The sequence below is a fragment of the Phragmites australis genome, chromosome 7, assembly GCF_958298935.1.
Source record: "Phragmites australis chromosome 7, lpPhrAust1.1, whole genome shotgun sequence".
In the NCBI taxonomy this organism is placed as follows: domain Eukaryota; kingdom Viridiplantae; phylum Streptophyta; class Magnoliopsida; order Poales; family Poaceae; genus Phragmites; species Phragmites australis.
This window is the reverse complement of record NC_084927.1, coordinates 36,432,324-36,458,993: the sequence shown is the minus strand read 5'-3', so window position 1 is coordinate 36,458,993 and position 26,670 is coordinate 36,432,324. Positions and strand designations below refer to the sequence as shown.

Genomic DNA, 26,670 nt, shown 5'->3' with positions numbered 1-26,670 from the left:
ATCCGTTGCTTAGCTTTTAGTCCGGCCGCCACCTACGCCGGCCCGGCTCCAATGTTCGTGGCGCTGTCAGACGCGTGCCCAACATGCTGACCAAGCGAGCAGTGGCAAATCCGATTCCTTCAATTCATCGCGTCAGATCCATCGTCTTCACATTGTACTATCTCCCAGCTACATTATATTTTTGCCGGGAAAATAATGGCGGCAGGGACGCATCGACGTAACGCAGTGATGGTACGCTACTCGCTAGCTGTTGATGACAGCCATTCCTCCGGGATCTAGCTCCACGGCTCCCTGTCGGCTGTCGCCATCCATTCCGGTTCATCGGCTATCATCTGCATGCGCGTCTGTGAATCTCGCGACCACGTCTTCGTCATCCTCGTCGGCGTGCTGCATATGCTGACTAAACCAGCTAGCAGCGGCGGATCTGGGGTCATGCCCCCTCTACCGGCTATCACTTTCCTATGGCCCCTCCTCTATTTTTGCAAGATAAGGAGAAAAAAAAGAGATAAGATGGTGAAAGAAGAAGATTAGTTCCCTTCCCCTTGATGGCTTCGCTGCGTCCGCGACGGCCAACTAGCGATCGACACTGAACCAAACGAAATGTTTTCTTTGCCTTTGATTTCACGCGAACCATGGCTCACGCCGCGCGCCGTACCGTACTGATACGATGCGATGGCAACGTGAATCCGTTTCACTGTTTCCGGCGCTGCTCGCGAAGTCGCAACGCAAGCGGGCGTTGGCGTCAAAAGGGAGACCCCAACTGTCCACCACGACGGAGTCAGTCAGTCAGTTGTTCGATCACTGCATCGATCGGCAGGTCCAATCCAATCATCACACGAAGACGGAGGCGAGCAAGCAAACCAACGCTTTCGAGAACAAACACATCGACTCGATTGATCATCAGGTCAAGGACAGGACATGGCTCGTGGGAGAGAGCGATACGGTACACTTGGGTCACGAGTTGACACGGAGAGCTGCACACACGTACAACTGTTATTTGACTGAGTTGCTTGACACATCGACCGCGACGAGAACTTGATTTGCTTTAACACTACAAGGGGAGACACAAACGGAGGAGACCCACAGTAGAAGCACAGCAGTAGAATAGAGTAGAGGTGTGGTATAACTAATTACACGTGATGATGATTAATCATGCGCAGCTAATTGTTAAGCCCTCCACATTGCTTCCTTCGTCTCGATGGCTTCACTGGGATGATCCGGATCCTCTTCGCGACACGGACGAAATCCCTGGCAAAGCATGGCAAAAATCTAATCGTGAGGTTTAGCAAAAAAAAAAGTTAAATTTTGTATTTTTCGAATGGCGGAAAGATTATATGGCGTAGGAATTTGTAATTGGGAGTTGATCACTCGTTTATTATTACTTCCAGTTGAGGTCGCCAGCGAGGAGGAGGTCGTCCTCCATGTCCTCGTAGGCAACGACGTGGCCCGGCACGGCGTTGGAGAGGTCGAGGCCGTGGTCCTCGCCGTCGTCGTCGGCGTCCGTGTCGACGAACATGCGGCGGAGCGCGCCCGCGAGGCTGCGGAACCCGGTGTGCTGGCTGAGGTGGACGCGGTGGCAGATGCAGCGCCCGTCCAGGACCACCGTCACCGGCGGCACGACGCCCGCGGCCACGTCGTCCTCCTGCACGGACAGCTTCAGCAGCTTCCGCTGCTGCTGCTGGTCCGACGGCCCAGGCGCCGGGGGACGCCGCTTCGGGTGCTGCTCGAAGCTGGCGCTAGCGCTAGCGCTGGCGCCGCCGCCGCCGCTCATCGTGGAGAGGACGATGAGGCGATCGATCGATGGATCTTGAGCTCGCCGGAGTTTGTGGTGAGCGGTTGTGAGGGAGAGAGGAAGGGGTTTGGAAAGAGAAGTGATGGGAAATCGGGAAGTGGACGAAGTGTAGCACTTCTTTCTTGATGGTTAGTTGTGTTTTTTGCTGGTGCAGTGTGCGAGTATTTATAGGAGGAGATGATGGAGTATGGACTGAGAAGCTAGGGTTACATCAAGGAGAACTGTATCTCCTTTAATACCGAGCTTACTTAAAACTGTACACGCAAACCGCTTCGATGGCTTTCATAGTACTCCTCCGTAAATGCTAGTTTAGTTCCTAAGGATTTCGAAAATATGTCACGTCCGAAACAGTGCCTAAACAATAACTATAAACCACTTTAAAAAAACTCTTTCACAATCCATTTTGTGTTATCGATCAAGCGCTAGCTGTTTGAAAGACAGGGCTTATATTGAGTTCCTGGGACAGACACATTGAGCTGGACACCTGATTGTAGTATCCGAACTGAAATCGATCAACCGGAATTGCCAGTAAGTAGCTAGGGGTGTTGGGTTGCTTGCAAGGGAGAGAAAGTGCAAGCGATCGGTCGATCGACCCGAGACACACACATAAACTAAGCCCAGATCAGCCATGACCCGCTGCACTGTGCCAGGCATCGATGGCCGCGTGTTTTTCTGGGGATTGGCCTTGGCCACGAGCAGGTCCAAAACCACCACCCCGGTAGCGACAGAAGCGGGGGTTTGTTCCGCGCGTGGGGTGGGGAGGGCACGACCGCGCAGCGGTTGCCGAACGGCTCGAAGGGAAATTTTCATAAGAGTCCACGGACGCAATACTTATCAAGATGAGTATTTATATTAAGATTTATGCTAAAAAATAGGTAAAAAATTATAAAATAAATAAAAGAATCAATAAAGAGGAGAGATAGACAATCAAAATACATCATTCATACCCTCCTCTGGTCGTTTCCGCGCCGTCCGTCTCGCCCGGCGACCGTGCATCTCGCGCTCCCCCCTGCATGCCCTCCTCGTCGGTTATCGCGCTCTTGGCCCCCTCCCCCGGCGCGCACGTCGGCATGGGCGCGCGCACGTACGAAACGCGACATCTCGCTCGACAGGCCGGGCCACCGGTCCGTACCGTGGCGCGGTTGCCTGTTCGGCGAAACGAAGCTTTCAATAACTAGCTGGCCGGTCCACGCACGCACGCACGCACGCAAGATCGAGCGGTGCAGTGCGAGCCGTAAATGTGGGTGGATCCGGCCGGAGAGCCGTGCGCCCGCAGATCGATCTACAGCGAGTGGTACGAACACGCGCAGAGGCAGAACCGCCAGCGGATTGGCTGTGGCGCACGTATGCATGTACTGTGCACAGGCATCTTCCTCTGTAGAACGGTCGACGTGCGTCCGAGGTCGCGTGCAGTTAATTTCGATCCCAAGTTGCGGCTTGCAGTCCGTTCTAAAGCCTGCAGGATACAGCAGCAGTGCTGTAGCAGCACGACTGCACACGATCTCTGTTTAGATCTCTCATTAGGTACCAAGGGACGACCAAGGTACACGTATTGCTGGCTCTATGTACGTACGTGCAGGTCTACGGTGTATGTATTTCTTCGCTACTATGTACAATACGTACCTGCAGCGCTAGCTTCAGTAGAGATGACAGCTTGCATCGACTGTTCACGTACGTACACGCATCGATCGACGATCGTAGCTTTATAATAGTACGAGCCTTCATGACTAGAGCAAAGTCTAGTCACATTTTGTACAACAGCGCTGAACTGCATGTATACGTGCGAGGATTGGTTGCCTTTGTACGAGCAATGAATTAGCGGTAACACCAACATAATATCGATGTGATACGGTACCTGTTCGTAGTGGGATTTGCTCTTTAATTTTGGTTTTGCTGCTTAACTACCCCGATATTTAATTTTCTGCATCACGGGATCCACGCAAACAGCAACGGCGAAGTGCCTTTAAAACGCATGCATGATGCATCCACACGCCCGCATGTTTCCTAGACCGATCGATGTGCGCTGCGCACATGCACATTCTCTTCAGCGACCTACTAGCAGTATACTATACAGGTAGCTACCCCTGGCTTGGCTTTGTTCCAAAGTTACCTGCTGTTACTCTCGTGTCAAATTTTATCTTGCTAAATATACTTGTTCTACCCATGATCAATTCCTGCCAAGTTGGAAAAAAAAAGAAAAAAAATGCACGGGTATAGGAACCAAAACTCCTGCTAAGTTGCACCAAGTACGTATACGGGCATGGGCGCTGGCTGTTCCACTGCGTTGCAGGACTTTGAAGCTTCCAAGTTAAAGATGAGGTTTAGAGGTTCACTCTCTCAGATATGCTCTTGGAGTAAAACCGGTAAACTATTTCAAACAACAGTTTATAGTTTTTAGCTTACAGATATATTCTATAAAAATAATTACATAAAATAAAATAGATACTAAAAGTTATAAAACCAATTTACGCTGATTCACTTCCCCTACCGGATCACTATATTTATATAATTTATTATAGAAGATTATTTCCCTAAAATTATTTTCTTCAAAAAATTTAAATAAAAAAGCTCTGACAAACAATCCATATCACGCCCGGCCGACGAGTACGTCCGGCACTGCACTGCAATGCGTGCTCGCTTCTTCTGCGTGTACCCGAGGAATGCGACGACGACGTGACCTCTCGCGCCCGGCCGACAAGGCGGAGACTCCGCAGGCCGCGCCACGCACGTCGGCCGCGGCCGATGCGGCCAGCCGGTCTTCGCTGTCCGCCGCACGTGCAACTGTGCAAGGGTTGCGGGCGTCGCTCGCCTGTCTGCTTCGGCTTCGGGAGACGATCAAGCTGCAGGTGTAGTCTTCCGGTTTCATTTCCCCCACCCTGAAATTCATGTACGGGATGATTAGCGGCTTGCTTCAGATTCACTGCGTTTTCTCGTCCTTGCTGATATACAATGTTCAGTTGATTGAAGCTTCTTTCTTCTCCACTAGTATTTCCTTTTCAACTTATGGAAGGCTAGAAACGAAGTGAAAGGACATGCTTTGCATGGTTCAGCATACCGGCCGGTAACCAAAAATTTACGATTACCGTGGTAACCGATCGAAAATTTAAAAAAAAATCGGACAAAATTCATTTGGCAAAATTTAAAATTTGGGGGGAAAATCGCGATTTTAGCCGCTCGGTAACCGGTCGGTTTGGATCGGTTACCAAACGATTTTTACGATTTATCGAGTGGTTTTCTCGAATTTATCGAGCGGTTTTCTCGATTTTCAGTGAAGTTTAACAAAAAACCTAAAAATTATCTCAATCTTGTAAAATCAATAACTAATTCATCTGAGCTTAAAATCAAGTGAAACAAATTTTGTTGGTTTCCTTATAATATGATCTACATGATAAAAGTATTAATACTCATAAAAAAAGTTCAAAATTTTCTATGAGAAAATGTATTTTTTAAAACCAAGTTAAATGCATAGTTTACTCTTTGCTAATCCAAAAATCATGAAACTAATTTTGTTAGTCTTGTTACATGATCCTATGTCTTATCAAAATACATGAACTTATGAATTAGTTATTGTAACATGCAGGATTGTGTAAATGTGTTGCGACTAGATTAATTCATAACTGACCCATCACACCTCAAAAATTAGTGAAACCACTTTTATTAGTTTATTTATACTATTATTTATGTAGAAAAAATAATAGTAGACATAAAAAAGTTAATTACAATGTTTTTTCTTAACATATTCACTTTATGCTTGTGAACTTTGTAAAAATCATATAGAAATTAATAAAACTCTAAATAAAGTGAAATCAATTTTAAAGATTCTCTTAAGATACGTTTTACACAATAAAAATATGTGTTTGCATGTTAAACTTTTACTTAACATGAGTTAATAACTGAGCCACATGCTTCAATTTTTTTTCATTTTTTTAAACTTCCTCCCTATAAAATATGATGCAAAATACATTATTTTTGAAAACTTTTTTCACAGAAGGTCTTAGAATTGTGTATAGTTTTTTTAAGATTTTTTTTGAATTTTTTTTCAAATTTTTTGAATTCAAATTCGGTTACCGTTCGGTTTCTGAAACCGAACCGGACCGAGATGGTCGGTTATCACAATTTTTGCTCGGTTACCATCAATTTTTTGAACCTTGATGCTTTGTCGGTGATGTTGACTACGCTCAAAATATTCTACCTATCAATTTTGCGATTTGATATATCTACCAAGTGATTGTTTTATCTTACCTACTTTTGAGGGAAGAAAATATCTTATATCAACAAATACGGTGAGAGTACACTCACACGAATAACTCAAAATTAGAGAAAAAAGTGGAGATAAAGAAACACCAAATATATTCATCATCAAAAGATTGGTCCTCTACTTTGGTGGCCAGAGATCTGTATTTATAGTGTCATTCGAAGTGTAAACATACAAGTATGTTCTTATAAAGATAGTGGTACAAGTTACCGTCATGCTATAGGGACCTATGATCATTCGAACTTACACAGCCTGAGCCCCCGTAAAAACACTTTTACCCATACCTAGAAAATATTATCTATTATGGTAAATATAGTGGTACAAGTGACCGTAAGGGTGCGATGTTGAGCCAGTCATCAATTACGGTATGGAGCCGCACTGTTCTGGATGTCAGGATAGCCCGAAATTTATTAATGAGTCATGAAATGCTATGGTTCTTCCATATGATTTCTGAAGTTATTCAAAAGTAATTTGTCGAGATCATGCACCTTTTCTTATTTATCTTTATCAAAAATAAAAAAAAGTCTAAAGTGCAGTCGGATGGATCCGATCTATTCTTGAAATAGGAAAAGGAAATCCTAACTCGAACTCGAGTCGTGTTCGGCTTGAAGTCCATCACGGCCAGCCGCCCCCGCCCTATAAATAGGAGCTGCACGTCTTCCACTTCCCCTATTCCATGCTCCCAAACCCTAGCAATCGTCACCTCATGCCCGAGCATCGCCCACATGCCGCTACCGCCAGTGTTGTCATTGTCTCCGCATATCATCATTCCCCCATCATCGTAGCAAGGTGAGGACCCCAGACCATCCCCTTCCGCTCCTCTTTTCCCCAATATGGACGTCATTTGTGAGCCCCTAACCGAACCCCCAGGCTTGGCCAAAGCCCGATATACACCGTCGCATCCGTCGCCATCGTGGACAACCATTTGGCCGTCGATTGGCATTGGTGTTCCCGGTCGAATATTGCACCAATCGCCTTAAACTTTTCACTGGTGCGTGACCCTAGTAGCCCTTAACCACTCCAAAAAACAGTTCGGCTAGTAGAACACCTAAACCTCTGGGATCAAGGTCGATATGTCCGTTGTCCAGTGTTTAGACACGTTCTACGTACGCAACGGCTTTGCATTCGCGTTCCCCGTCAATTCAAAAGCCTTATAGATGCGCCAATTGCGTCACAGTATGTCCCATGAAGTCTTCTACGTGACCCTAGAACTCCTTCACTGGTTGTGTAGTGACACAACCAAAACATGGTTGCCAACTGCAGCATGCTGCAATCTTTACCCATCTCATTTCCACTGATCGATCTTCCTCTCAGGGAATGATCTACCCAAACCTGTGCCATATAACTGTGTTCCCATCAAATATGAATATTTTTGTTTATGCAGTTTCTCAAATTTCATAGCTAATCTCTGAGAACACATGTATCTTCATCGTTGTATCTGGACACAACCACGGTTGAATCTGAGAGTAGTCGTCACTGTTGCTGCTACCTCGAACGACCCCTTCAAAATCAACAATACCACTGAGTTAATATTTCCACGTTCTATGCTATGCTTCCCTCGTTTCGCTAAAACACCATCAAAACCCAACGTCAATGTCAGTGGCTAAGCCACGCACTCGGTCGTCATCTTCGACGAAACCCGAGCCGCCATCGCTACGTAGAGTCGCTAACGGTATCCTTAACCTAGAAGCGTAATCTCCAGTTATTTGATCCATCATGAGTGGATGAGACTAGACCTTAGCATACTCTTTCTTCAATCTAAGACGGCGCTTGTATGGCATGCCAAGTCAACACCATATCATCCTCTTTGCCCTAGTTAGTGAAGTATGGTCTGTCCCTATACTTGAGCCTTGTATAGTAACCTCAAGCAATGATTACATAATAAAGCATTTTTCTATAGGAAGATAATTTTGGTAAACCAAATTTTCCTTTTCAGCCTAATTCATATTTCGAAAGCCCACTCATTTTCATCCTAACTCTGATTTAGGTAATTCTTGCGTCAATTTTTTTCTAAAATCATAATATATCTAACTATAGTGTTTTTGATAATGTTTGGTATGTTATTATTAGTGTTCCTTTGTGTTGTTTGTCGGTAGTTCCCTCAATTAGTTGTTAATGTTCTGAAGCAGTTTGAGGGACTTCAAAACTAAGATTTTGACAAACACTGAGCAGCATTTGGGTAAAAGACAAGTATCCTTGAACATTCTGATCTCGGTTTTTCAAATACGCTCTTTATTTCAAATATGCATATTGTTAATTCTGAATCTCATTTACTTATAGTATCATGCTCTATACATCCCTTGTCGCCCTAGTTATCAGTAGTGGTTATATTGGGTAGCTTATACTTAGTTTTGCACAAGGGTATGGTTAGGTTGTTGGTTAAACATGACTAATGGTCTATGCAACTATAAGTTGAGAATACTGGTAATTGTTATAGCAACATGGAATATAAGGATGTCGAGCAGAAAGTTAGATGATGTTGGTGCGAAAATGCACAAGTGCATGAAAGCGCTGTAGTTTGTGGTAGTGTCTGCTTGGTATACCAAGAACCGGTTCATGGAACGAGTAATCCCGATTCACACTTGCTAAGCATAGTATGTGCTCACACTTATTATTTTCCCTATGTCATGTGATATATATGGTGTTGCCCAGTAAGTGAAGATGTTGAAGAATATCAAGACGAGACGTAACGTTTTAGTCACATGTTTCCTGGTCAGTTGTTTACGGTGTTATTATGCACCAATGTTTTTGTTCTGCTATAAATATTTACAGAAAAGATAATATTTATTAATTATTGTAAAAATTAAACTTTTATTTCTTTAAAATATTGCTGATGTTATTTCATCTATAATATTTTTATGTGTTAAATATTCTAACCACATATAAATCGTATGTGACATGAATGGTGGCCGAGGTTGGGTGGTCCGGCCAGTGTGAGCCCTGCCCTGGCAGTAGCGCTGGCAGGGGGACGGCCGTACGCGTCGAGGAAGAAGGGGTGCCCCGGGCCGGTGAATTTGATCTCGTGCGGGCGAATTTGGGACTCCCATGCCTGTCCTCGTGTTTCACTTCATTCCGCACCGTGGAATGCCACTGGCTTGGGACCGCCGAGTCTTCTTCCACCTTCAACACCTGCAATGGAGTCTGGAGCCCGACAAAGCTTCTGGTTCTGGAGCCGGCATTCGCTGCCTCCCATGCCGGCTTGCGATTTCGGCAGCGAACGCGCGTGGCTCCGACGGCGATCGCCCGCGCATGCCTCCAAAGAGGCGAAGACGAGGACCTCTGTCGCGGCTCCAATGGTGAGCAGGCCCGTCATGGCTGCGGCTGCGAGCGCCCGCGCGTGGCTCCGACGGCGGTGAGCGCCCACGCATGTCATGGCGAGCAAGCTCCTTCATGGCTGCGGCGGCGACCACCCGCGCGTGGCTCCAAAGACGACGCGCTCCGTGGCGGCTCCAACGGCAAGTACTCGCTACTCCAACAATGAGCGAGCCTAGTGGGCCGCGCCACAACCCGGCGGCGTGGCTCCACAAGCCCGGAGGTCGACGCGGCTCGGCAGTGCGGCCCCACAAGTCCGGCGGCCCTGCTCCTTGCCAGCAGCGCACCGGCTCCTTGCCCCTGTGAGTAGAACCGAGGAGAGGGAGAGAAAGGAGAGGGTGAGGATTCTCCGATGCACCGGCTCCTTGCCCCCGTGAGTAGAGCCGAGAGAGAATGAGAGAGATGGTTTCAGTTTTGTTCTACAAATTTTTTATCGAAAATCACGAGATTTCATCAAAAAATTTCGTTATTTGCTCTGTGAGTCTCATATATTGGTAAAAAAAAATTCTAAAATTAGACATTTTGTCCCTCTCCGAAATTCCCCCACTCTGTACGAACGTGTCCATTGGACTATTCAAAATTCAATATGAACTTTATCTAATGTCCTTGTTTATAGTTGGACTTGATCCAACCAAAAATCCAAATCCAACTTCATCCGATCCATCCATTGACAACACGAATCCATTCCCAGCTATAATCATAAATATACATAGCATTTGCGACCCAATAAATAAACCTGAGGAAAAAAGGAAAAGGGCCGCGTTCACTCAATTAATCGAATATAACAGGCTTACATGGACGCCTTTCTTTTTTCTGTATACATTGTGACTACCCCTAGTACCCCCTCAGCCTCAGTATGCACACAACACAATACAAGAATTTCTGCTGCAATTCATGAAGGAACCGACGATGCGTGATGTTCCCGTGTCCTTGCGTCAACATGCTACTTTACGTAGGCTGAGCTTTGCTATGGAGCCCCTCAACAAAACAGGATTAACAAGTCTTCAAAGGTATTTTGGTACACTACTTACAGCGTTTGTGGCATCAGTCATCACCTGAAAAAGAATTGTATGTTCATATTAAGATAGCTATTCGCTGTTCAGGCAGCCTCAAATTATAGCAAGAAAATCATCATCAACTAGTCTATATAGCGCCACTGGTTCAATTCTCACTTATCATCAATAAAAAAATATCAAGTTGGCAAGAAAGAGCAATACAGGAGACAACAGCTAACATGTGCGCAAAATGGAGAATGTATATCAAAACAGTATAAATGAACTGTATAAGTATAAGCTCGCCTCGTTTCATGAACAGTTCACTAAACTAAGCGGGATACGGAAACTAGAAAGAAAAAAAAGCATGACTAACAGAGAAAATGCTACTCACTGGATTGTGGATCAACGTGAACAAAGAAACTGGCAGCAACTATCAGATAACACAGGATCAGCATAAGTCCTTTCAAGTAGTTCGCAGTGCCATCCTGCGAAGAAACAAACACATTGCACAGGTTCAGATATCAAAAGTAACTCTAGTTTGTAAAAGACAGATCTCAGTGAAAATGAAACAACAAGACAGCTGGCCAACCATATCACAATTCAAGGAGAGACCACACAAATTACCAGTTATAAATTAGGAATGCAGAGAGATTGTAAAAAGGTGATTTTACAAATAAGATACCAGCTCTTAACTATAAGTAAACCTATATAGATCAAAATGAGCTTATGGAACCCTGAGAAACTTCAGCTTAGCTTCACCAACATTTACAAGCATCACAGTAAACATAAAAAATTTCCTACGCACTACATGCTGGGTCAGTGCTTGTGGTGATGCCATTGTCCCAGGTGCTCGGCAACCTTGGCTTGATGGCACTCAAGAGAAAAAGGAGGAATTCAGAGAAATTGTATTGTTCTAAGTTATTGTTGGTTTAAGGAGTTAACATAAACTTCAGTGTACAATATAGCCATTAATGCACTGCAGCTAATAACAGCCATTTAACAAAAACTTAGTCAATGTTAAAATAGTGGACTGTAACATTTCAAACAAGTCCAGTCTAGCCCCATAAAATAGTGGGCATCTTACCCATACGACGGCAGAAGCAAATTTCCATTTCAGCAACCTTAGAACCTACCTGTAGCATAAATGCCACCACAAGTACGGTTATGAAGAGAGTTGCTGTTTCAAATAGTTGAAAATTCAAGTCCATCTTTTGTCCCATCATCCAACCAATAACAACACAAAATGGAATCTGTATTAATGGAGAATATCATGTCAAACATCAGTCTAAGGTATTTTCGGTAATCTGTAATGTACTTTCTGTTTATTTAATGAAAATTTATGTAGGGGTTGTCCCTCCCGATTACTTCAAAGAAAGAGAGGAAAAAATGATATCATAAACAAGTAGAATGTGAACAGTAATCTACATAAGGCACGTGTCAATCTTTGAAAAGGTGTATAGTTAACTGAACAAGTGAGAATGTGAATGCACAGATCATAAATGGAATAATAAGTTAAAAAAGATTACCACAAACATTGATATCTGTGTTGATGAACCAATTGCAACACCTAGCGTTATGTCCTGCAGCAGAGACAATCATATGTATGAACACTAAACAACTAAGGAGCAACAGAAGAATAAAAACTAAGCACATGTGAACACTTACAAGCTTATCTTTCATGGCAAACATTATTGCGCTAGCATGTTCAGCTGCATTGCCCACAATAGGAAGCAAAATAACACTGATAAAAGCCACTGGTAGGTTCAACGAATCGGATGCTCCCTGACAGCAATAGAGCAAAACAGTGACCAAGTACATCCTTGCAGAGCTATACAGATGACCAGTAAGACTAACAATGTACAGCATGGTAAGAGTAGTTCGATGTCCTACAGGATAACTATATGCACTCATTTCTAAATTTAACGTAAGCATTTTCCTTGTCAGTGATTCAGTAACATCAAAATATAATTGCTTGTCAACTGTAGGAAGTTAGCTTTAACAAGTTTCATTTGCCACAGATGAATAAAAATTAATGTTCTCTTTTTTTCTGTCTTGTTATATCAGTGAAAAAGAATACCTCAATGGCATTAACTAGGTATTCAGAAAGGACGGACACCCACAGTGTTAGCACTGCAAGCCATGTAATGGCCTCCCACATGCCAATTTCAGCTTCTTCATCTTCTTCTGTGGCATCCTCATTAGGCACCTCTTCCTACAATATATATGAGTATAGTGAAAAAAAATGAGCAAATGACCAAGCATGGATTGCACCCTTTTACCTTAAAGCAACACAATATTGCAAGCAGTTCGTTATCACAAGGATTTGGTTTGTCATATGGCGTTCCAAATGAAAGCGCCGACATAGTGTGTGATACACTGGACTAACGTAGACTGACACAACCATACTCATAATAGAAATTATAGCATCATGGTTATGGTTCTTATCACCAGCAAGGAAGAATGAAAATGAGGCACCAAACTTACACTGCCAATTGGACTGTAGATGCTGCTCCGTCCACTCAGTTGGAAATAGAGATAGCTTGCGTATGCCACGAGCATAATGCAACTACTGAACCTTGAAAGAGCAACCTCGGATGCTCCTTGCCGCACTTCTGAATGTGTGAAATGAAGTACAGCAGGAAACATCAATCCCATGACAGCCATCAACAGTAAACCTGAGTTGACAGCTGCAGTTGCCTGTAAAAATAAAATATTAATTAATCTCACTATCAGAGTTTCTGTGAAGAAGACAAAAAACTGTCACACAAACATCACCTTACTGAAGACTTGGTCTTTATTGCGATGAACAATACCACCAGCAAAGAAAGCACAGCCCATAACCAACAGCATATTTGATAATATGGAACCCAATAGTGACTGCTGCACTACTCGAATCATTCCATTTTTCAAAGCATACATTGCAATTATCATCTCGGTTGCATTTCCAAACGTAGCATTCAGAAGGCCCCCAACTGCAGTTCAGGGAAGATGAAATTAATTGTTGTTTGAGGATTCTCTGATTTTAAATTGGCCATAGCCATAAAGCGAAACAGACATACCTGTTGGACCAGTGTATATCGCAAGCTGCCTGTAGAACAATCATTGGCATCAAAATTCAGTAAGGCAGGAAAAATAAGTAGGGAGTTTATCAACTCACTCAGTTGCATAACCCAAACGCTCTGCTAAAGGTGTTATTCCTAGCATGCTGAAAAGGAAAACCAATCCCTGCAATTTTTATACCATGGAAAGCATGTCAGCAATGATTTAACAACAAGAGAATCACTGATAACACTACCATTGGACTAAAACGAAGAAGGTCTTCCAATGATGAAACATGCAGTGGCATAACCAAAACTACTAAACAAACCATGTTGAAAAGTAGTGAGTCCAAATTATTAGTGTGCAAAGATGGGTACTCTTGATTTCTTTTATAAGTGTTATTTGAAGCCTGTATTTATTGCCGCTGAATAAACAGACGTCATACAGTAACACCCTACTACCCTACAACTATCGAAACCATCCAGACCAATCGGACAGCACCTCAGTGGAGATAGGTTCGGAGCAACACTTACATGCCTCCTAGAGGTGAAGTGGAGAATGATGGACGCAGGCCCGAACGTCAGCAGCAAGTTGAGCTTGGAGGTGAAAATGACGATCCTGATACTCTTGAGCGCCCTCTCAACAGTCCTCTGCGAGTTCCAGGACCCAGCCATGCTTGGCCTCAGGCCGCCGTTCGGCACTTGTGGGCTGTTGACCTTGGAACCCCCCATCTCGATTTGAGGACTCTCCATCCTCTAGTCTACCACCACAGGAAAATAGTACATGTGAGCAAATATACACAAAAATGAAACTTTTCTCCAGCGAGATAGACTTAATTTGATTTCCTTTTCTGTTAGACGCGTCTCAAAATTGGAAATTCCTACTTCAGTTTTGCTGCTTCTCAAATCTACTCACTAATTAAGGCAGGCAGCTACATCCGCCTCCCAGATCCACACCGAGCCTAACCCAATCGAGCAGCAAACAATCATCTTATCCACCCAAATCCGAGAAGTTGACACCTACCCGAATTCGAGGCAACCAACTAACCTGGACACTGCGGCTGCGATCGGCGGGGGAGTCGGGATCAGGAGTCGGACGGGAGCTCTGGCCGCCGCGGCTCTCTAGGGATCATCATTCGCCGCCACCGCCGAGGGCGCGAGCGCCGGCAGGATGGTGGGGGCGGGAAACAGCTAGTGCGGAGTCGTGCAGGCCGGGGCCGGCGAAACCTCTACGGGATTCCGGATGGAGGACAGGTGGTTCACCGGCTCCCTCCCTGCCGATGCCGTGCCGAGTCGCTCGCTGCTGGCTCACACCGTGCGCACCACCAAATATCCTGCCCGTTTCCAGCCTGCCTGCCTTCCTTCCTTCCTTGCTAACCAGGCAGCCGACCTGGGGGCCTTGGGAATTCGCAGAGGGTAGCAAGCACGACGTCTTTGCGTGCAGTGGCTTCGTGTTATTTTCTCCGAGGCCTCTCTCTTTTGTGAGACGGCGTCTACCTATTTTCGATGCCCACTGTGTTCTGTATATTTTTCGTCCCGTTTAGGCTTGAGAATTGGTCGGTACGCGCTTCGAATTGGTAAAGTATGGTGCAAGTTTAACAATCCACTTCCAGGGGGAATTTGACTTAGACTATCTTCAACTTTCTCTTCATACGTCAAAATCCTTTCACAATAGAAATTTTATTCTTTTCAGCGTTTCAACAATTTTCTTTCACGGTTCTTGTCGTAAAGTAATTTTTAATATCATTACTTTCAGAACAAGATTCTCTCTACTTTCTATTTACAATTCCTCTCAAAAGAAAGCTATCGGAGATGAATATATATATAAAAAAAGAAACGAAATAAAGAGAAAATAATTTGAAATAGTCTAACAAAATAGACTTGAGACAAACTCTACTAGTCTCTGCGAAAGCGTAATTTTTTTCGAACGAAAGTGCAGATAAGGTGCAACTTTTATTGTAGGTATTTAACCGAGCCACACACTTCTTAAAAATTGTTCAAGTAAATCGCCGGCTGTGTTTTCAAGTGGTGCACTTATGTCGATGGCCCCAGTTGGCAGCACTTTGACATCAAGAGCACCATTATAATACAATATGGAAATTATTCTACCATTCCCTAAAAGCGGAAATTGGTTACTCCCCCGTGCAAGTTGCCACATGTACTATAAAAATCGTAGATATAATTGTAGCAGCATAGTGGTACAAAACAATAATACACAATACTTGTAGACTTTGTCAAAGAGCATTCTTAGTAAATTTAGTATGTTATTCTACCATAGGCTTTCTTTGAACTTTCAAATTAAAGAAACCGACTAAATTTGAATAACATATAGCATCTGATAAATTTCACAAACTTCATTTCGAATTGTGGGGGCCCTCCAAAAGGAGATTTCCTCCAAAAATAGGCGTATGCTGCTATTTGCGGCGCGCACACGGTATTCTTTAGTAAAAGGCGAAAGAATAGTTCGCTTTGTGCTCACCGCGCAGCTGCGTGCCTTATGACGGTCGCCCTGGCCCCCTCTATATTCTACTCCCTCGGCACGCAACTTTCCCGAAGCAGCGAGGTGGTACTAATCCCTCCCAACATCTCACGCTCCCTGCCGCGCTGCTGTGCCAACCAATTTGGGCCAGGCCCGTGAGAGCTCCCAACTCCCGTCACGAACGGCTATTGGGCCGGGCCCGCAGAGGCAGCGCGAGAAAAATCCGAGAAAAAGAACATTTTCCTGGACTTGAGGCCCCACCTGCAGTGTCACAGTAACCTCCACCTAGTCACCGCCCCCAGTGAGGACGTCTAGTGGGCCCGAGCACAGAGCCATGGCCCTCGCCCTCGCGACGACCTCGCTCGCGCCCCTCGCCCTGCCCCCGCCTCCGATCTCCGGCTCCCAGTCCTCGTTGCTGCACCTCCCGCACCGCGCCTCTCCCGTGCCCATCTCCATCCCCCTCCGGTCCCGCCTCCTCGCGGCCGTCGCGACCAAGGAGCCCGAGCTCGGGGGCGGCGGCGGATCGGAAGGCGGTGAGGGTGCAGGCGGCGGCGGCGGCGGCGACAGCGATCCGCGGGGAGGTGGTCAGGAGGGGGGAGGAGAGGAGGAGGGTGACAAGATGGGGGAGGGGTTGTCCATGTCGCAGAAGCTCACCCTCGCCTACGCCGCACTCGTCGGAGGTAATGCCGATAGCTTTTCTCCTTTTTATCCCGTAGTGATCCGTTGCGAATGCCCTGGATTTGAGTGAGGCGTGTTATTTACATTACGAATTGAGACCAGTTCTTGATCAACACGAGAAAATCTGGTCCGAATTGTAAATGTTATATGGAGGGTTGATTCGCCGAGAAAGGCAAATGAGCGATCTGGGACTGTCCTGCCTTCGTTTTCTATTGCCCTTTTTCGTCTTCCTCCATTGCACTATCTCGCACTTGTTTTCGGTCATTAACTTTTCCTTTGAGTTGAAGATTAGTCTGCGTTATCGATCTTACTTTGGTGTTATATGTAAACACCAAAGTAATGATTAGTCTGGCACATCCTGACTTCTTTAGGAAGTGATGATTTCTCAGTACTCACTATGCTTATTGTGTGCGTTCGGTCTTTTGCGTACTGGACCGTTGCCTCCTCGTTAGATGGCATATATTTCTTAGCTTCATCCTGTGCATTGTGAAATCTCGTTGCCCCTGACAGTTAATGAACGACTAATTTGATGCCAGTGGTCACAACTCACAGTTGACTTGATAATAGCACATCATAAAAAAAAGTCAGCCCTGTTAGCGATATTGTTGCCACCTCCTTGTACATGTTTGCATTTCCCTACTTCCATGACTAGATCACGTTAGTTTCGGGATTTAGTTAGTTAGCTGCACGTTGCGTGCATGTTATATAAACCAATGAGATCAACACAACTCATTGTGTGTTGGATCTCACTCTCATTCAAGCCCCACTCTTGTGATTACTCAACTACAGCCAGCGTCATAAGACTCATAACAATGATGAAACTGGGATGTCTTGGCAAATGTAGAATAAAGGTTCAGCCTCTCTGTGTACCACAGAATGCTCTCTTGCTTATAGTCTTAATCCATTAACGGCTTATGAAAAAATAAGAATTTAAAATATTCTCCTAGGAAGATCCAAAGATGGATATCATGAACAACCAAACAAAGTAGAAATAGTTGACTTCATTCTACAAAAGAGTGTTTAAAATCCACAACGGTTTTTTGGTGCTCTTTCTGATGCCTTTGATATTCGGTGTTCCTTTTCCCCATATTTATTGTGTCTGGTAAAGTAGCAAAAAATTACAAACTCATGGCATACCTTTAGCTCTTTCAATCTATACTAGTCCTGCCATTTTTAATTATCTGTTTTAGATGCATTGTGCCTGAATGTATTTTGAGATGCAAAAGTTTGCTAGATTGACTATCCCCACCAAATTGCAAACTTTTCTTTGAATGTAACGAATTGCAACATTTTATGGGAACTGATTGTTGTGCTTTTAACTTCTATAGCTGGTGGCATAATGGGGTACATGAAGAGTGGAAGCCAGAAGTCCTTAGCCGCAGGAGGTATATCAGCCCTGGTCCTGTACTTCGTCCACACTCAACTCCCAGTTAGGCCCGTCTTTGCATCGTCAATTGGTTTAGGTAATCCATTTTTTCCCTGATCCATCTCGTTGTGGTCCTTTGGCCCTTCTCGTCCTTGCTTGGGAGTTTCATCAACCTGGTTTGTTCACCTTATGTCGCCAAATTTTGCATTCCAGGTATATCTGGTGCACTGCTGTCAGTGATGGGATCTCGCTTCAAGAAGTCCGGGAAGATATTCCCAGCCGGTGTTGTGTCTCTTGTATCCCTGGTCATGGTCGGAGGATACTTCCATGGGATCCTGCGTAGCTCGCATGCGTGATGCAATCAGGGGCAGTCACCATATGCACTCCCTAACTTTATCATCTTTCTGCTTGATGCACTTTTGCATCCCTTTGGTGTTTTAGAACTTGAAAGAACCGTTATCCTTCTTGGTGGACGTTTTAGTTTTTTACTCGGTGCCAAGTTTAGTTCATGCTATGTTATGAGACAGTGTGGGTAAAATCATGTGAGCTATTATCGTCGGAGAATAAACATTTGGGGAATCATATCTGTAATCTCGATGCAGATTTTATAGCAGCATAGACTGTTGCGGTTGGATTGATCCTCTGTATGCTCATTAAGGATAACGCGCCAGCTCGTTAAAAGGAAAAAAACCACAGATTTGTCGGCACGGCCGAAGACATGTTGATGCAGTTGTTGAATGATTACGACGTCTGCATCACAATCAGTCGACGTCGAGTACTAGTTTTTGTTTGACTATAAGGAAGCACACTATACTCATCCATACACATCAATGTGAATGTATCCTAGCACACATGTCTACATATGATTGGATGTATATAATCTTATAGCGAGAGCACACACTTTGACTACTAAACGTATATACACGTGTATGTACTATTTTTCTTAGAATTCAATTCTGAAAAATACGAGCACCCGTGCTAAATTTAGGATTCAAACTCGTATGGGCATGTCCGACCACAAGGATCCTAACCACGTGAGTCAGGTAGTAATTAACTGTTCATTTTTCTTTTCCACGGATGCAAGTAACTATGAACACGTCTAGTTCAGCCAGCTTCTAGCTTTGATAGATGATTGACCCATCTGATATAGAGAGCCCTCGTTTTGCAGGTGCAGTAGAAAACTCGATCAGCTTATTGCAGGAGACGCGACGGCGCACATATTTCTGCCCGTTCTTGGAAACCATAAGTGGTCGCGAAGCCTCGAAAAGGTGAGGCCTGCACAGCTACGGGGGCGAGCGTGCGTGGCCAGCTGAATGCGAGATTTGCAGCGCAAGATGTGTGGGCATCACGGATTCACGGCGGTTCGGGTCGCACACCCCCCGCGCATCCGGCGTTGACGCTGCAGGGCGATGGGCCGCTACCACGCACGGGGCCGGGTGTTCGCCGTGGTCCGTGAGGTCGGAACGGGGAGTAGCGAAGGCGGCGGGGGCAGATCGTCTGCCATTGTGGTAGCGGCGTCCTCCGAACGCATGAATTGGCCGCGGCGTTTGGTCATCTCGGATGTCGCGGTAAGGGATCAACGAACCAAGTGCACAGGGCACGGGCCGCACGAGGGACGCGGCGCTCCTGGTTGCCACAGGAACCACCGGTTTCCTGGTTGCCACCGAACAGCCGTGGCGCCAGTTCGCACCGGCACCGATGCCTGCCACGAATTCTAGGCTGGTGGATAGCGAGGAACACCATCCCGAGGCTATTGCTTCCATTAGACTAGAACCATAAAATGGAACAACCAAACAGGCAAGTGAAGGCCAAACTCAAACAAAACAGGATTGATGGCACAGATGGTATTATATCATTACTAGACGAACATTGTAACATTATCAAATGATAGGCATGATATACATTGACATATTATAGCGGTTCGGTACGCAGGTAAACGAATTAACGGCAGAATAAACTAGCGCATGACAGCAGAACAAAGGTAATAGAGGTTCCGATCCCATTATTAGTAAGGTTCTGAGGTGTGACATAACCTAACACACACATCTCCCTGCCTCCAAACGTCAGCCTTCACCATTCAAACTTACCGGTTCATGGCTCTGTCTTTCAAGTTACTGGGCCTTGCCCTCGTCAGTCATCTCCATCCCAGGTGCCTCCATGCCCTCGAATGATTTCACGGGACTGTATGGAGCTTTGTTCACAATCCTGCTTCATGTGATGATTTAATCAATCGAACTCAGAACTCCAGAATAAATAAGGACATCGGAAACTAATTCCAAACTACAGTTTTAAGATAATACAAAACAGGCATCTGAACCTAACAATCAGTTTACTGCTGAGATGTTGACAGTTTACAAGCTAAAATATAGCATCTGCGTTCCACATAGGCTCCTTTTCAAATAAAACAGGAGATCATAAAGCAATGCACAAATTATCATATTGTTTTTTCCAACAAGAAAAATGATGCAAGTACATTTACTATAGTTTGGTTATCTTCTGTTCTATTGAGCAGCAAAATGCAGTAATATTGATTTCAAGCTACAACTTCCACCTAAAACAACAGATCGTGAGGCAAAAATATGAGCTATAAAATGCATGGTGTTAAAAAAAAATGTATTCATTGCTGGTCTAGAACTAAAATCAATAGTGTTAATCTCAATTTGCAGATATTTGAAAACTACAAAAGTTACATGATTTAAGGCTATGTTTTGCATTATGGAAGCATGCTCTCTAGTCATTCTGGCTCTGAATAAAATTTAGAGATATTAGTAAACCTATATATGTCCAACTCAAACAAAAGCAAATACTTAAGTATCTTACAGGTATGTTTCCAATGAAATAGTCACATTTTTGTATCATACGCAGATGCAGTCGTCGAGCACTCGACTGGAAATAGATTGTATCACATGCCATAGCTACCTTAACAGTTTAATATTTTTTTTTTATTCTATATCATTCCAGTTGAAAAAAGAACAGTCTTTCCAATACGATTGCAAGGCCAAATGAATTTACATATTTACTCTACCTAGAGGAGAGCAAATATGCATAATATACTGTTGAATGATGTGGTAGAACATACAGCATTTCAAAACCAGTTAAATCTGTTGAAGAAGGTGCCTAAGAATAAGCTTCAGAACATCATGCTAACCTGTCACGACGTTTCTCCAAGAAGCGCTGAAGGGAGTGCCTCCTGGCAATGGGAAGATCTGCACAACAGATTAAAATAGTTTCATTCTACGCTAGACGATATCAAGATTGATAAAAGCATTCAATTTCTGGATTTCCCCCAAAAGATGTAGTGATCTTACCAGCCTGAAGCTTGCATATTGAGCCAGGGTCAGCAACAACCTGAGGTTGCCCAGTTGCTACAGAAGTGCTCTGCAGTGAGAGAGACCGTGTGAGCACAGGAGAGACTGCTGCTGGGGCAACAGTGGCTGCAGGCATCATTGGAGGCTTAACAGCAGTAGCAGTATTGCTTTTGGTGGCTGCCGCAGCGGCTGCAGCGGCTGCAATAAGCATGATTGCTTGAGCCTGTCAATGCCAAATGTAGCAGGTGGTGTATTAGCATAAGTATTTTAACAGTTAGCCCAATAACGTAAAAGATGTGTAAAAAGTAAATATAATATTACCTTCTCTGGTGGCACTGAGTCATACACACATACTGATCCACCATAGAAAATTGTAAACTGTGCAGGATTAGCTGAAGGGGTCGACATCGGCAACATTCCAGACCTTATGATAAATGATGCAGAAAAATAAGAACATGCAAAGAAAAATAAAATGAAATCACATAGCATAACTGAACTGGAAAGTTAGAAGATACATGGCCCTCTGACTAATCGCGCAGATAAAAGCATGTAAGAAGGCCATGTAATGAGTTCAACACAATTGCATGATATAGAAAGTAATTATCCTACTTCCTAAATGACTGGAAAAAGCAGAGGTAAATCTCTGGTAGAAAAGATATTTCTACTAGGCCAGTGAACGGATTCTCTCAGGCGCAACTTACATCCTAATCTTGTCAGTGGCCACAGGGGGGAACTCACAACTGTCAGTACCTCAAAATTGTACTGTTTAAGCCAACATCAATGTTGATAACTATTTCATTGGTCCCCACATTCTGCCTTTAACAGCATCTATACCTTAAGATTTGAGATCAAATAACAGCAGACTAGGCCTGGAGTTTTCTAGTCCTAGGTCTGAAGTATTCAACACGTGCAGTACAGGTACAACAGCCTCCGGTCATTTTTCTCACTAGTTCAAAGGGTTGTCAAAGGTGGATGGAATTTGCATTCAAAGAAAAAAGATTATGGGACCTAATGGAACCTGCATTCAAAGAATATTTTTTAAGGTTTCATGCTAAGTGATAGAGTGATATAATCATCTGTAAGTGATAGATATCCAAAGAAGTTGCTAAGGACAACTTCACATGGTTTTCCTCAAAGCCTTGTCTAAAAATAATGCGGATAAAACCATCTGTATTTTTCCGAAACAATCCTAGAAAATGCCAAGTGTATTTTTCCGTAACAATCCTATTTAATTAGAGCCCAGTTTTGTCAGAGTCATAAAATAATTTCCTTGAATCTGGTTAATTCGAAACACAGTGTCTATTGTTCACAACCAAGTGGATAACTATATCTGGAAAACAAAATGAAACTGATAGTAGCAGAACCATACATGAAAATGTTCTAGCATGGTTGAGGCAAAACAAATTAATGCTTCAGAATAAATATAGTGAACAACTGAGCATAGTGCAACCAACACATCTGCCGAAAACCCTGAGATCAGTATCAGGTCAAGAGAACCATCCCATGTTTGCAGCAAACAAGGAAGGAAAAAGTAGCTTGACATATCAGCGGGTATAAACAGTTCGATGTCTTGAATTGGTTGGCAGAACCTACGTCTCCTTGGTCCCCTACCACAGGCTAGTCTCCAGATAAGTACCTTTTTATCCGAATCATTGTTAACTGGCAGTATTAAGGAAGCTGTATGCCTGCTAAACTCAACTTTTTCATCAGATCTATGCCTGTTTCCCATTTTTAACTCAGGGTTTTCATCACAAATAGTAACAATGTAAGTGACTTTAAAAGAGTTTTCCATTGTTAACCTTCCTGCAATTCAATTGAGAGCATTTCATAAAGCTTTAAAGAACTTCTACAGCAAGGGGAAAGGGTCGCTTGGATCTGTACACCCTCGGCCAAAGTTCTTTCCCAAGGCTTAACCATAAAAAAGCTAACCATTTTAGCCTAAACAAAAACTCATCTAGTCAAGGGAACTAAATCGGTTCTCCCATATAAGTAAACTTGATTAAGGACATGCAGGCTTTTTATCGCCAAGAACTATCTTACTTTACTGCGTGCCCAAGCGCAGAAGGAGGAGATTTCTGCCATTAAGCAAGCAATGAAAGGAGTTTCTTTCGCAACAACGAATTAATGATATCAGAATAAGAGGAAGAAACTCAAACGAGTTATCAACAGCGACGAATCAAGATAAGGACTGGAAACGCCAAGATTTCCAGCAACTCATCAACGTCCTCGCAACATATGGATAAGAACACGTGCAACTAAAATTACACCGTAATATGATCCAACCTAAGGATGCAAGGCTGCTTCCATGGTAACAGTAACACAACAGAAGTAGGTGCAAAGCGCAAAAGAGAACCAACAACATGAAAGGAAAGACGGATGATTTTGGCCGCAGCGATGGGGTGAACAAGAGCAAAGACGCGTTCCTGAATCCGCCACTCCGACTCAGAATCCTCGCCCAGGGCCTCTGCAACCGGATTTGATCCACCAAACTGCAGCCAGGCTCATAATGCCAAAGCTCGGGGTGCCAAGTGCAAAAGTGCGTCTGGAACAAGAAAGGGGGAAGCACTGGGAGAAGAAGGATGGACAAGGAAGAAAAGAACCCAAATTTGACCGACCGAAGACCAAACAGCTACGAATCACCCGACAGATGCAAAATCCTCGGAGAATCCTCTCCTGAATTCGAAGAGTTGGGGTAGGAGGCGGCTACCTGCTGCTGCCGCTGGCGAGTGAGAGGCTGAGTCCTTGGCCTTGCTGGAACTCCTGGGTCTTCTTGTCCTCCTTCCTCTCCTCTTCCTTGCGCGCCTCCTCCTCCTCCCCCTTCTTAATGTTCCTCTCCAACAGATCCATCTCACCTCCTCTCTCTCTCTCTCTCTCTCTCTCTCTCTCTGGGGACGGGAGTTGGGAAGGACTCGGGAGGACTTGAAAATAAAAAAAAGGAAAGTAGAGGGCGCGGGCGCGGGCGCGGGTATGTGCACAGCAAACGACGCATGTGAATGGTGTGACGGACTTATATTAAATAATTGCAAAATGAATTTTTTTTTTCTATTTCGCTCTTTCCATTTTCGTATGACCTGTTGAGCAGCACTGTGGTCCTAGATGCATATATTTTTGGGTAAAATTTTGCGACGATAGAGTTGGTTGATCAACTATAGACTTTTTGTTGTATTAAATCGTTGTTTGGTTTGTTGGCGTTAACCGGCTAGGTAGGGTATTACATGGTTGCTTATTTTATTGTGAAAATTGCAAATATCATTTGACAAATGTACTCCGTGTGCCTTTTCTTCTGCACGGTCAAACTAGGTGGACGAAGCATCCGGTCTCTTGCAATAAATACGTATAAAGACGGCACGGAAAAAGAGTACATTGCGGCCTAAAATCTGAAATTAGATAACATATATGATTATATTTATCGAAATAGATAATATATTATCGTATTTACAATATTAGTATCCGTATTCGGCATCTTATTTACCGAAAACTGACTTTTGGTACATCGCACATTAAAAAAACGCGGGTTCGACCGTATTCGGCACGAGGTGTATTCGAAACATCATATGCTGAAAATCAGGTGTATTCGGTACATGGTGTGCTGAATATGGGCTACAGTGTCGTATTCGGCATCTCGTATACCGAATATGGTCTGTACGGGCTGCGGGCACTTTGATGCTATTATTTTATACCGAAAACCTCATGTATAGGCCATATTGAGCACATTATATGTCGAATACACCTGATTTTTTATATTTAAGGTGCCGAATATAAGCTACAATACTATATTTTGTACCTCATGTGTCAAATACACATGATTTTCGGTATATGAGGTGTCGGATATGGGTTATAGTGGCATATTCAACACCTCATATGCTGAATATGACCGGGTCCGCGTTTTTTCAGCGTACGACGTACTGAAATTTTGTTTTCGATAAATAAGGTGTCGAATACTGATACTAAAATTATAATATGATGATATATTATCTTTTTCAGTAAATATGATCACGTATGTTATTTAATTTTAAATTTTAACCATACATTGTTACGGACCAAAACCATCTTCAACCAGACAAAAAAAACTGACAAGGTCGCAAATTTCATAAGGCATTTCCTAATTCTCCAACAAAGCTAGTTTGGTAGATATTAATTAGGTAATATAAAAAAAAACTGATGTAGTAAGTTATTTAAAAAGAGAAAAATAAAACTTGTTTTTTATAGAAAATACTAGCAACGTATACATATATTAAAATTTTATTTCTTAACATAAATTTCTTTCTCTCTCTAAAATGATTATGAGACAATAAATTGTTTTAAGAGACCTTAAGAAATAAGCAATGTGTACATATATTAAAATTTTATTTCTTAACATAAATTTCTTACTCTCACTCTAAAATATCACTGAGAAACAAAATATTGAGAATGGCTTAATATCGTTTGACTTGTGTCTGTAGTATCACATGCCTTTTTAAGACAGGCAAACCAAACATGCAAAGCGTTAAAATTTCTCGCAATAAGTAATAGGTATATGGCACGGAAAATGAATCAAACACTCTCTTCAATCATAAACACTTAATATTTTAAATAAGATATGGTCACCGATACTAGCTTTACCTCTACTTTTTTTATAATAATTTATAAAATCCAAAAAAATATGATACCAAAATATTATTTTTCAAGACGAATCTACTCACATGATTTTTCATGTTTTGAAAACAAATATTTTAAAAACTATTAAGAGTCAAAGTTTCAAGAGTTTTGATCGGATTTTATCTAAAATATTATGTATTTGTGACAGAACAGAGTAGCAACTTTAACTAGACAAAAAGAAAACTAAACAAGGTGTCACAACTTGCATAATATCATTTGGCAAATGGTCATAGTATCACATGGATGCCTTTTATTATTCGACAGTCAAACTATTAATATCTTGCAATAAATACTACGCGTAAATATGGCACAGAGAAAGAGTATAGCGCGTCACTACTATGATGACAAATCAAATACCAACTTCAACGGAACAAAAATCTAACCAAACATGATCTCACATTTTTTTTTTTATGAAAAAACAAACACGACTTCATATAACACCACGCCTTATGAAAGGTGGAAATTTAACGGTGGCGTGAGATTTGGATATAGCCATCCAGCAAACTTCATTATTTATTGCTTAGCATCAATCTTTTAGTGCTACAATTAAAGGATTTTTTTTAACTTGGAGTTACGTGCCTATTTCTTCAGAAGACCTCGGGAAGGAGTAGGGTAGAAAAAAGATTTAAAATTTATTGGAACCAGATGCTAGATGGTTCAATTAGTTTTTCGCCTGTGTACTATTCATTCGTCATCTAAGTGTTTTCTTATATGGAATACGTGCATAATGTTGATTTAGAAGAGGGACCAACTCAAGCCTAACTATGCAACGGAGATTACGAAGAGCCTACCTACTTCACAAGTCCAAG

At 43.2% G+C, this 26,670-nt stretch overlaps 4 protein-coding genes and 1 non-coding gene across 8 annotated transcripts; 1 reads left to right on the top strand and 4 right to left on the bottom strand.

Annotated features, from left to right (window-relative positions):
- Positions 1–867: 867 nt before the first annotated feature.
- Positions 868–2,011, bottom strand: LOC133923691 (auxin-responsive protein IAA33-like). Its single transcript, XM_062368977.1, has 2 exons — positions 1,383–2,011; positions 868–1,248 (listed from the first exon to the last, which is right to left on the bottom strand). The coding sequence occupies exons 1-2, from the start codon at positions 1,769–1,771 to the stop codon at positions 1,161–1,163; spliced, it is 477 nt and encodes a 158-aa protein (XP_062224961.1). The 5' UTR covers positions 1,772–2,011; the 3' UTR covers positions 868–1,160.
- Positions 2,012–10,026: 8,015 nt separating this feature from the next.
- LOC133925130 (vacuolar cation/proton exchanger 3) lies at positions 10,027–14,887 on the bottom strand. 3 transcript variants are annotated; one of them, XM_062370981.1, is made up of 12 exons: positions 14,441–14,885; positions 13,927–14,148; positions 13,512–13,579; positions 13,414–13,442; positions 13,130–13,326; positions 12,839–13,051; positions 12,432–12,566; positions 12,020–12,136; positions 11,881–11,934; positions 11,488–11,604; positions 10,746–10,839; positions 10,027–10,414 (listed from the first exon to the last, which is right to left on the bottom strand). In XM_062370981.1, the coding sequence occupies exons 2-12, from the start codon at positions 14,143–14,145 to the stop codon at positions 10,404–10,406; spliced, it is 1,254 nt and encodes a 417-aa protein (XP_062226965.1). In that variant the 5' UTR covers positions 14,146–14,148; positions 14,441–14,885; the 3' UTR covers positions 10,027–10,403. The 3 variants fall into 3 exon arrangements, with proteins under 3 accessions (XP_062226965.1, XP_062226964.1, XP_062226966.1); XM_062370980.1 differs by having other exon boundaries at positions 13,927–14,153; positions 14,441–14,883; XM_062370982.1 differs by lacking the exon at positions 11,488–11,604 and having other exon boundaries at positions 13,927–14,153; positions 14,441–14,887.
- Positions 14,888–15,764: 877 nt separating this feature from the next.
- On the bottom strand, positions 15,765–15,880 carry LOC133925728 (U5 spliceosomal RNA). The gene has a single exon (XR_009910996.1). It is a non-coding gene; the product is annotated as a U5 spliceosomal RNA (small nuclear RNA).
- A 74-nt stretch (positions 15,881–15,954) lies between these two features.
- Positions 15,955–18,553, top strand: LOC133925131 (protein FATTY ACID EXPORT 7-like). The gene is made up of 3 exons (XM_062370983.1): positions 15,955–16,551; positions 17,878–18,012; positions 18,129–18,553. Exons 1-3 carry the CDS (start codon positions 16,206–16,208, stop codon positions 18,269–18,271), a joined length of 624 nt encoding a protein of 207 aa, XP_062226967.1. The 5' UTR covers positions 15,955–16,205; the 3' UTR covers positions 18,272–18,553.
- A 1,191-nt stretch (positions 18,554–19,744) lies between these two features.
- On the bottom strand, positions 19,745–24,192 carry LOC133925133 (protein TIFY 3-like). 2 transcript variants are annotated; one of them, XM_062370984.1, is made up of 5 exons: positions 23,931–24,192; positions 21,545–21,647; positions 21,224–21,446; positions 21,064–21,121; positions 19,745–20,123 (listed from the first exon to the last, which is right to left on the bottom strand). In XM_062370984.1, the coding sequence occupies exons 1-5, from the start codon at positions 24,068–24,070 to the stop codon at positions 20,027–20,029; spliced, it is 621 nt and encodes a 206-aa protein (XP_062226968.1). In that variant the 5' UTR covers positions 24,071–24,192; the 3' UTR covers positions 19,745–20,026. The 2 variants fall into 2 exon arrangements, with proteins under 2 accessions (XP_062226968.1, XP_062226969.1); XM_062370985.1 differs by having other exon boundaries at positions 19,745–20,120; positions 23,931–24,189.
- Positions 24,193–26,670: the final 2,478 nt, after the last annotated feature.

Coding starts and splice junctions, on each gene's coding strand:
- LOC133925133 (XM_062370984.1), bottom strand. CDS start 24,070: ATGGATCTGTTGGAGAGGAACATTAAGAAGGGGGAGGAGGAGGAGGCG. Junction 21,648..23,930: donor CTCGCCAGCGGCAGCAGCAG/GTAGCCGCCTCC, acceptor ATTTATCATAAG/GTCTGGAATGTTGCCGATGT. Junction 21,447..21,544: donor ACTCAGTGCCACCAGAGAAG/GTAATATTATAT, acceptor TGGCATTGACAG/GCTCAAGCAATCATGCTTAT.
- LOC133925130 (XM_062370981.1), bottom strand. CDS start 14,145: ATGGAGAGTCCTCAAATCGAGATGGGGGGTTCCAAGGTCAACAGCCCA. Junction 11,935..12,019: donor TTGCCATGAAAGATAAGCTT/GTAAGTGTTCAC, acceptor TCTCTGCTGCAG/GACATAACGCTAGGTGTTGC. Junction 10,840..11,487: donor TGGTGGCATTTATGCTACAG/GTAGGTTCTAAG, acceptor GTTTCTTCGCAG/GATGGCACTGCGAACTACTT.
- LOC133925131 (XM_062370983.1), top strand. CDS start 16,206: ATGGCCCTCGCCCTCGCGACGACCTCGCTCGCGCCCCTCGCCCTGCCC. Junction 16,552..17,877: donor CTACGCCGCACTCGTCGGAG/GTAATGCCGATA, acceptor TAACTTCTATAG/CTGGTGGCATAATGGGGTAC. Junction 18,013..18,128: donor TGCATCGTCAATTGGTTTAG/GTAATCCATTTT, acceptor TTTGCATTCCAG/GTATATCTGGTGCACTGCTG.
- LOC133923691 (XM_062368977.1), bottom strand. CDS start 1,771: ATGAGCGGCGGCGGCGGCGCCAGCGCTAGCGCTAGCGCCAGCTTCGAG. Junction 1,249..1,382: donor GCTGGCGACCTCAACTGGAA/GTAATAATAAAC, acceptor ATGCTTTGCCAG/GGATTTCGTCCGTGTCGCGA.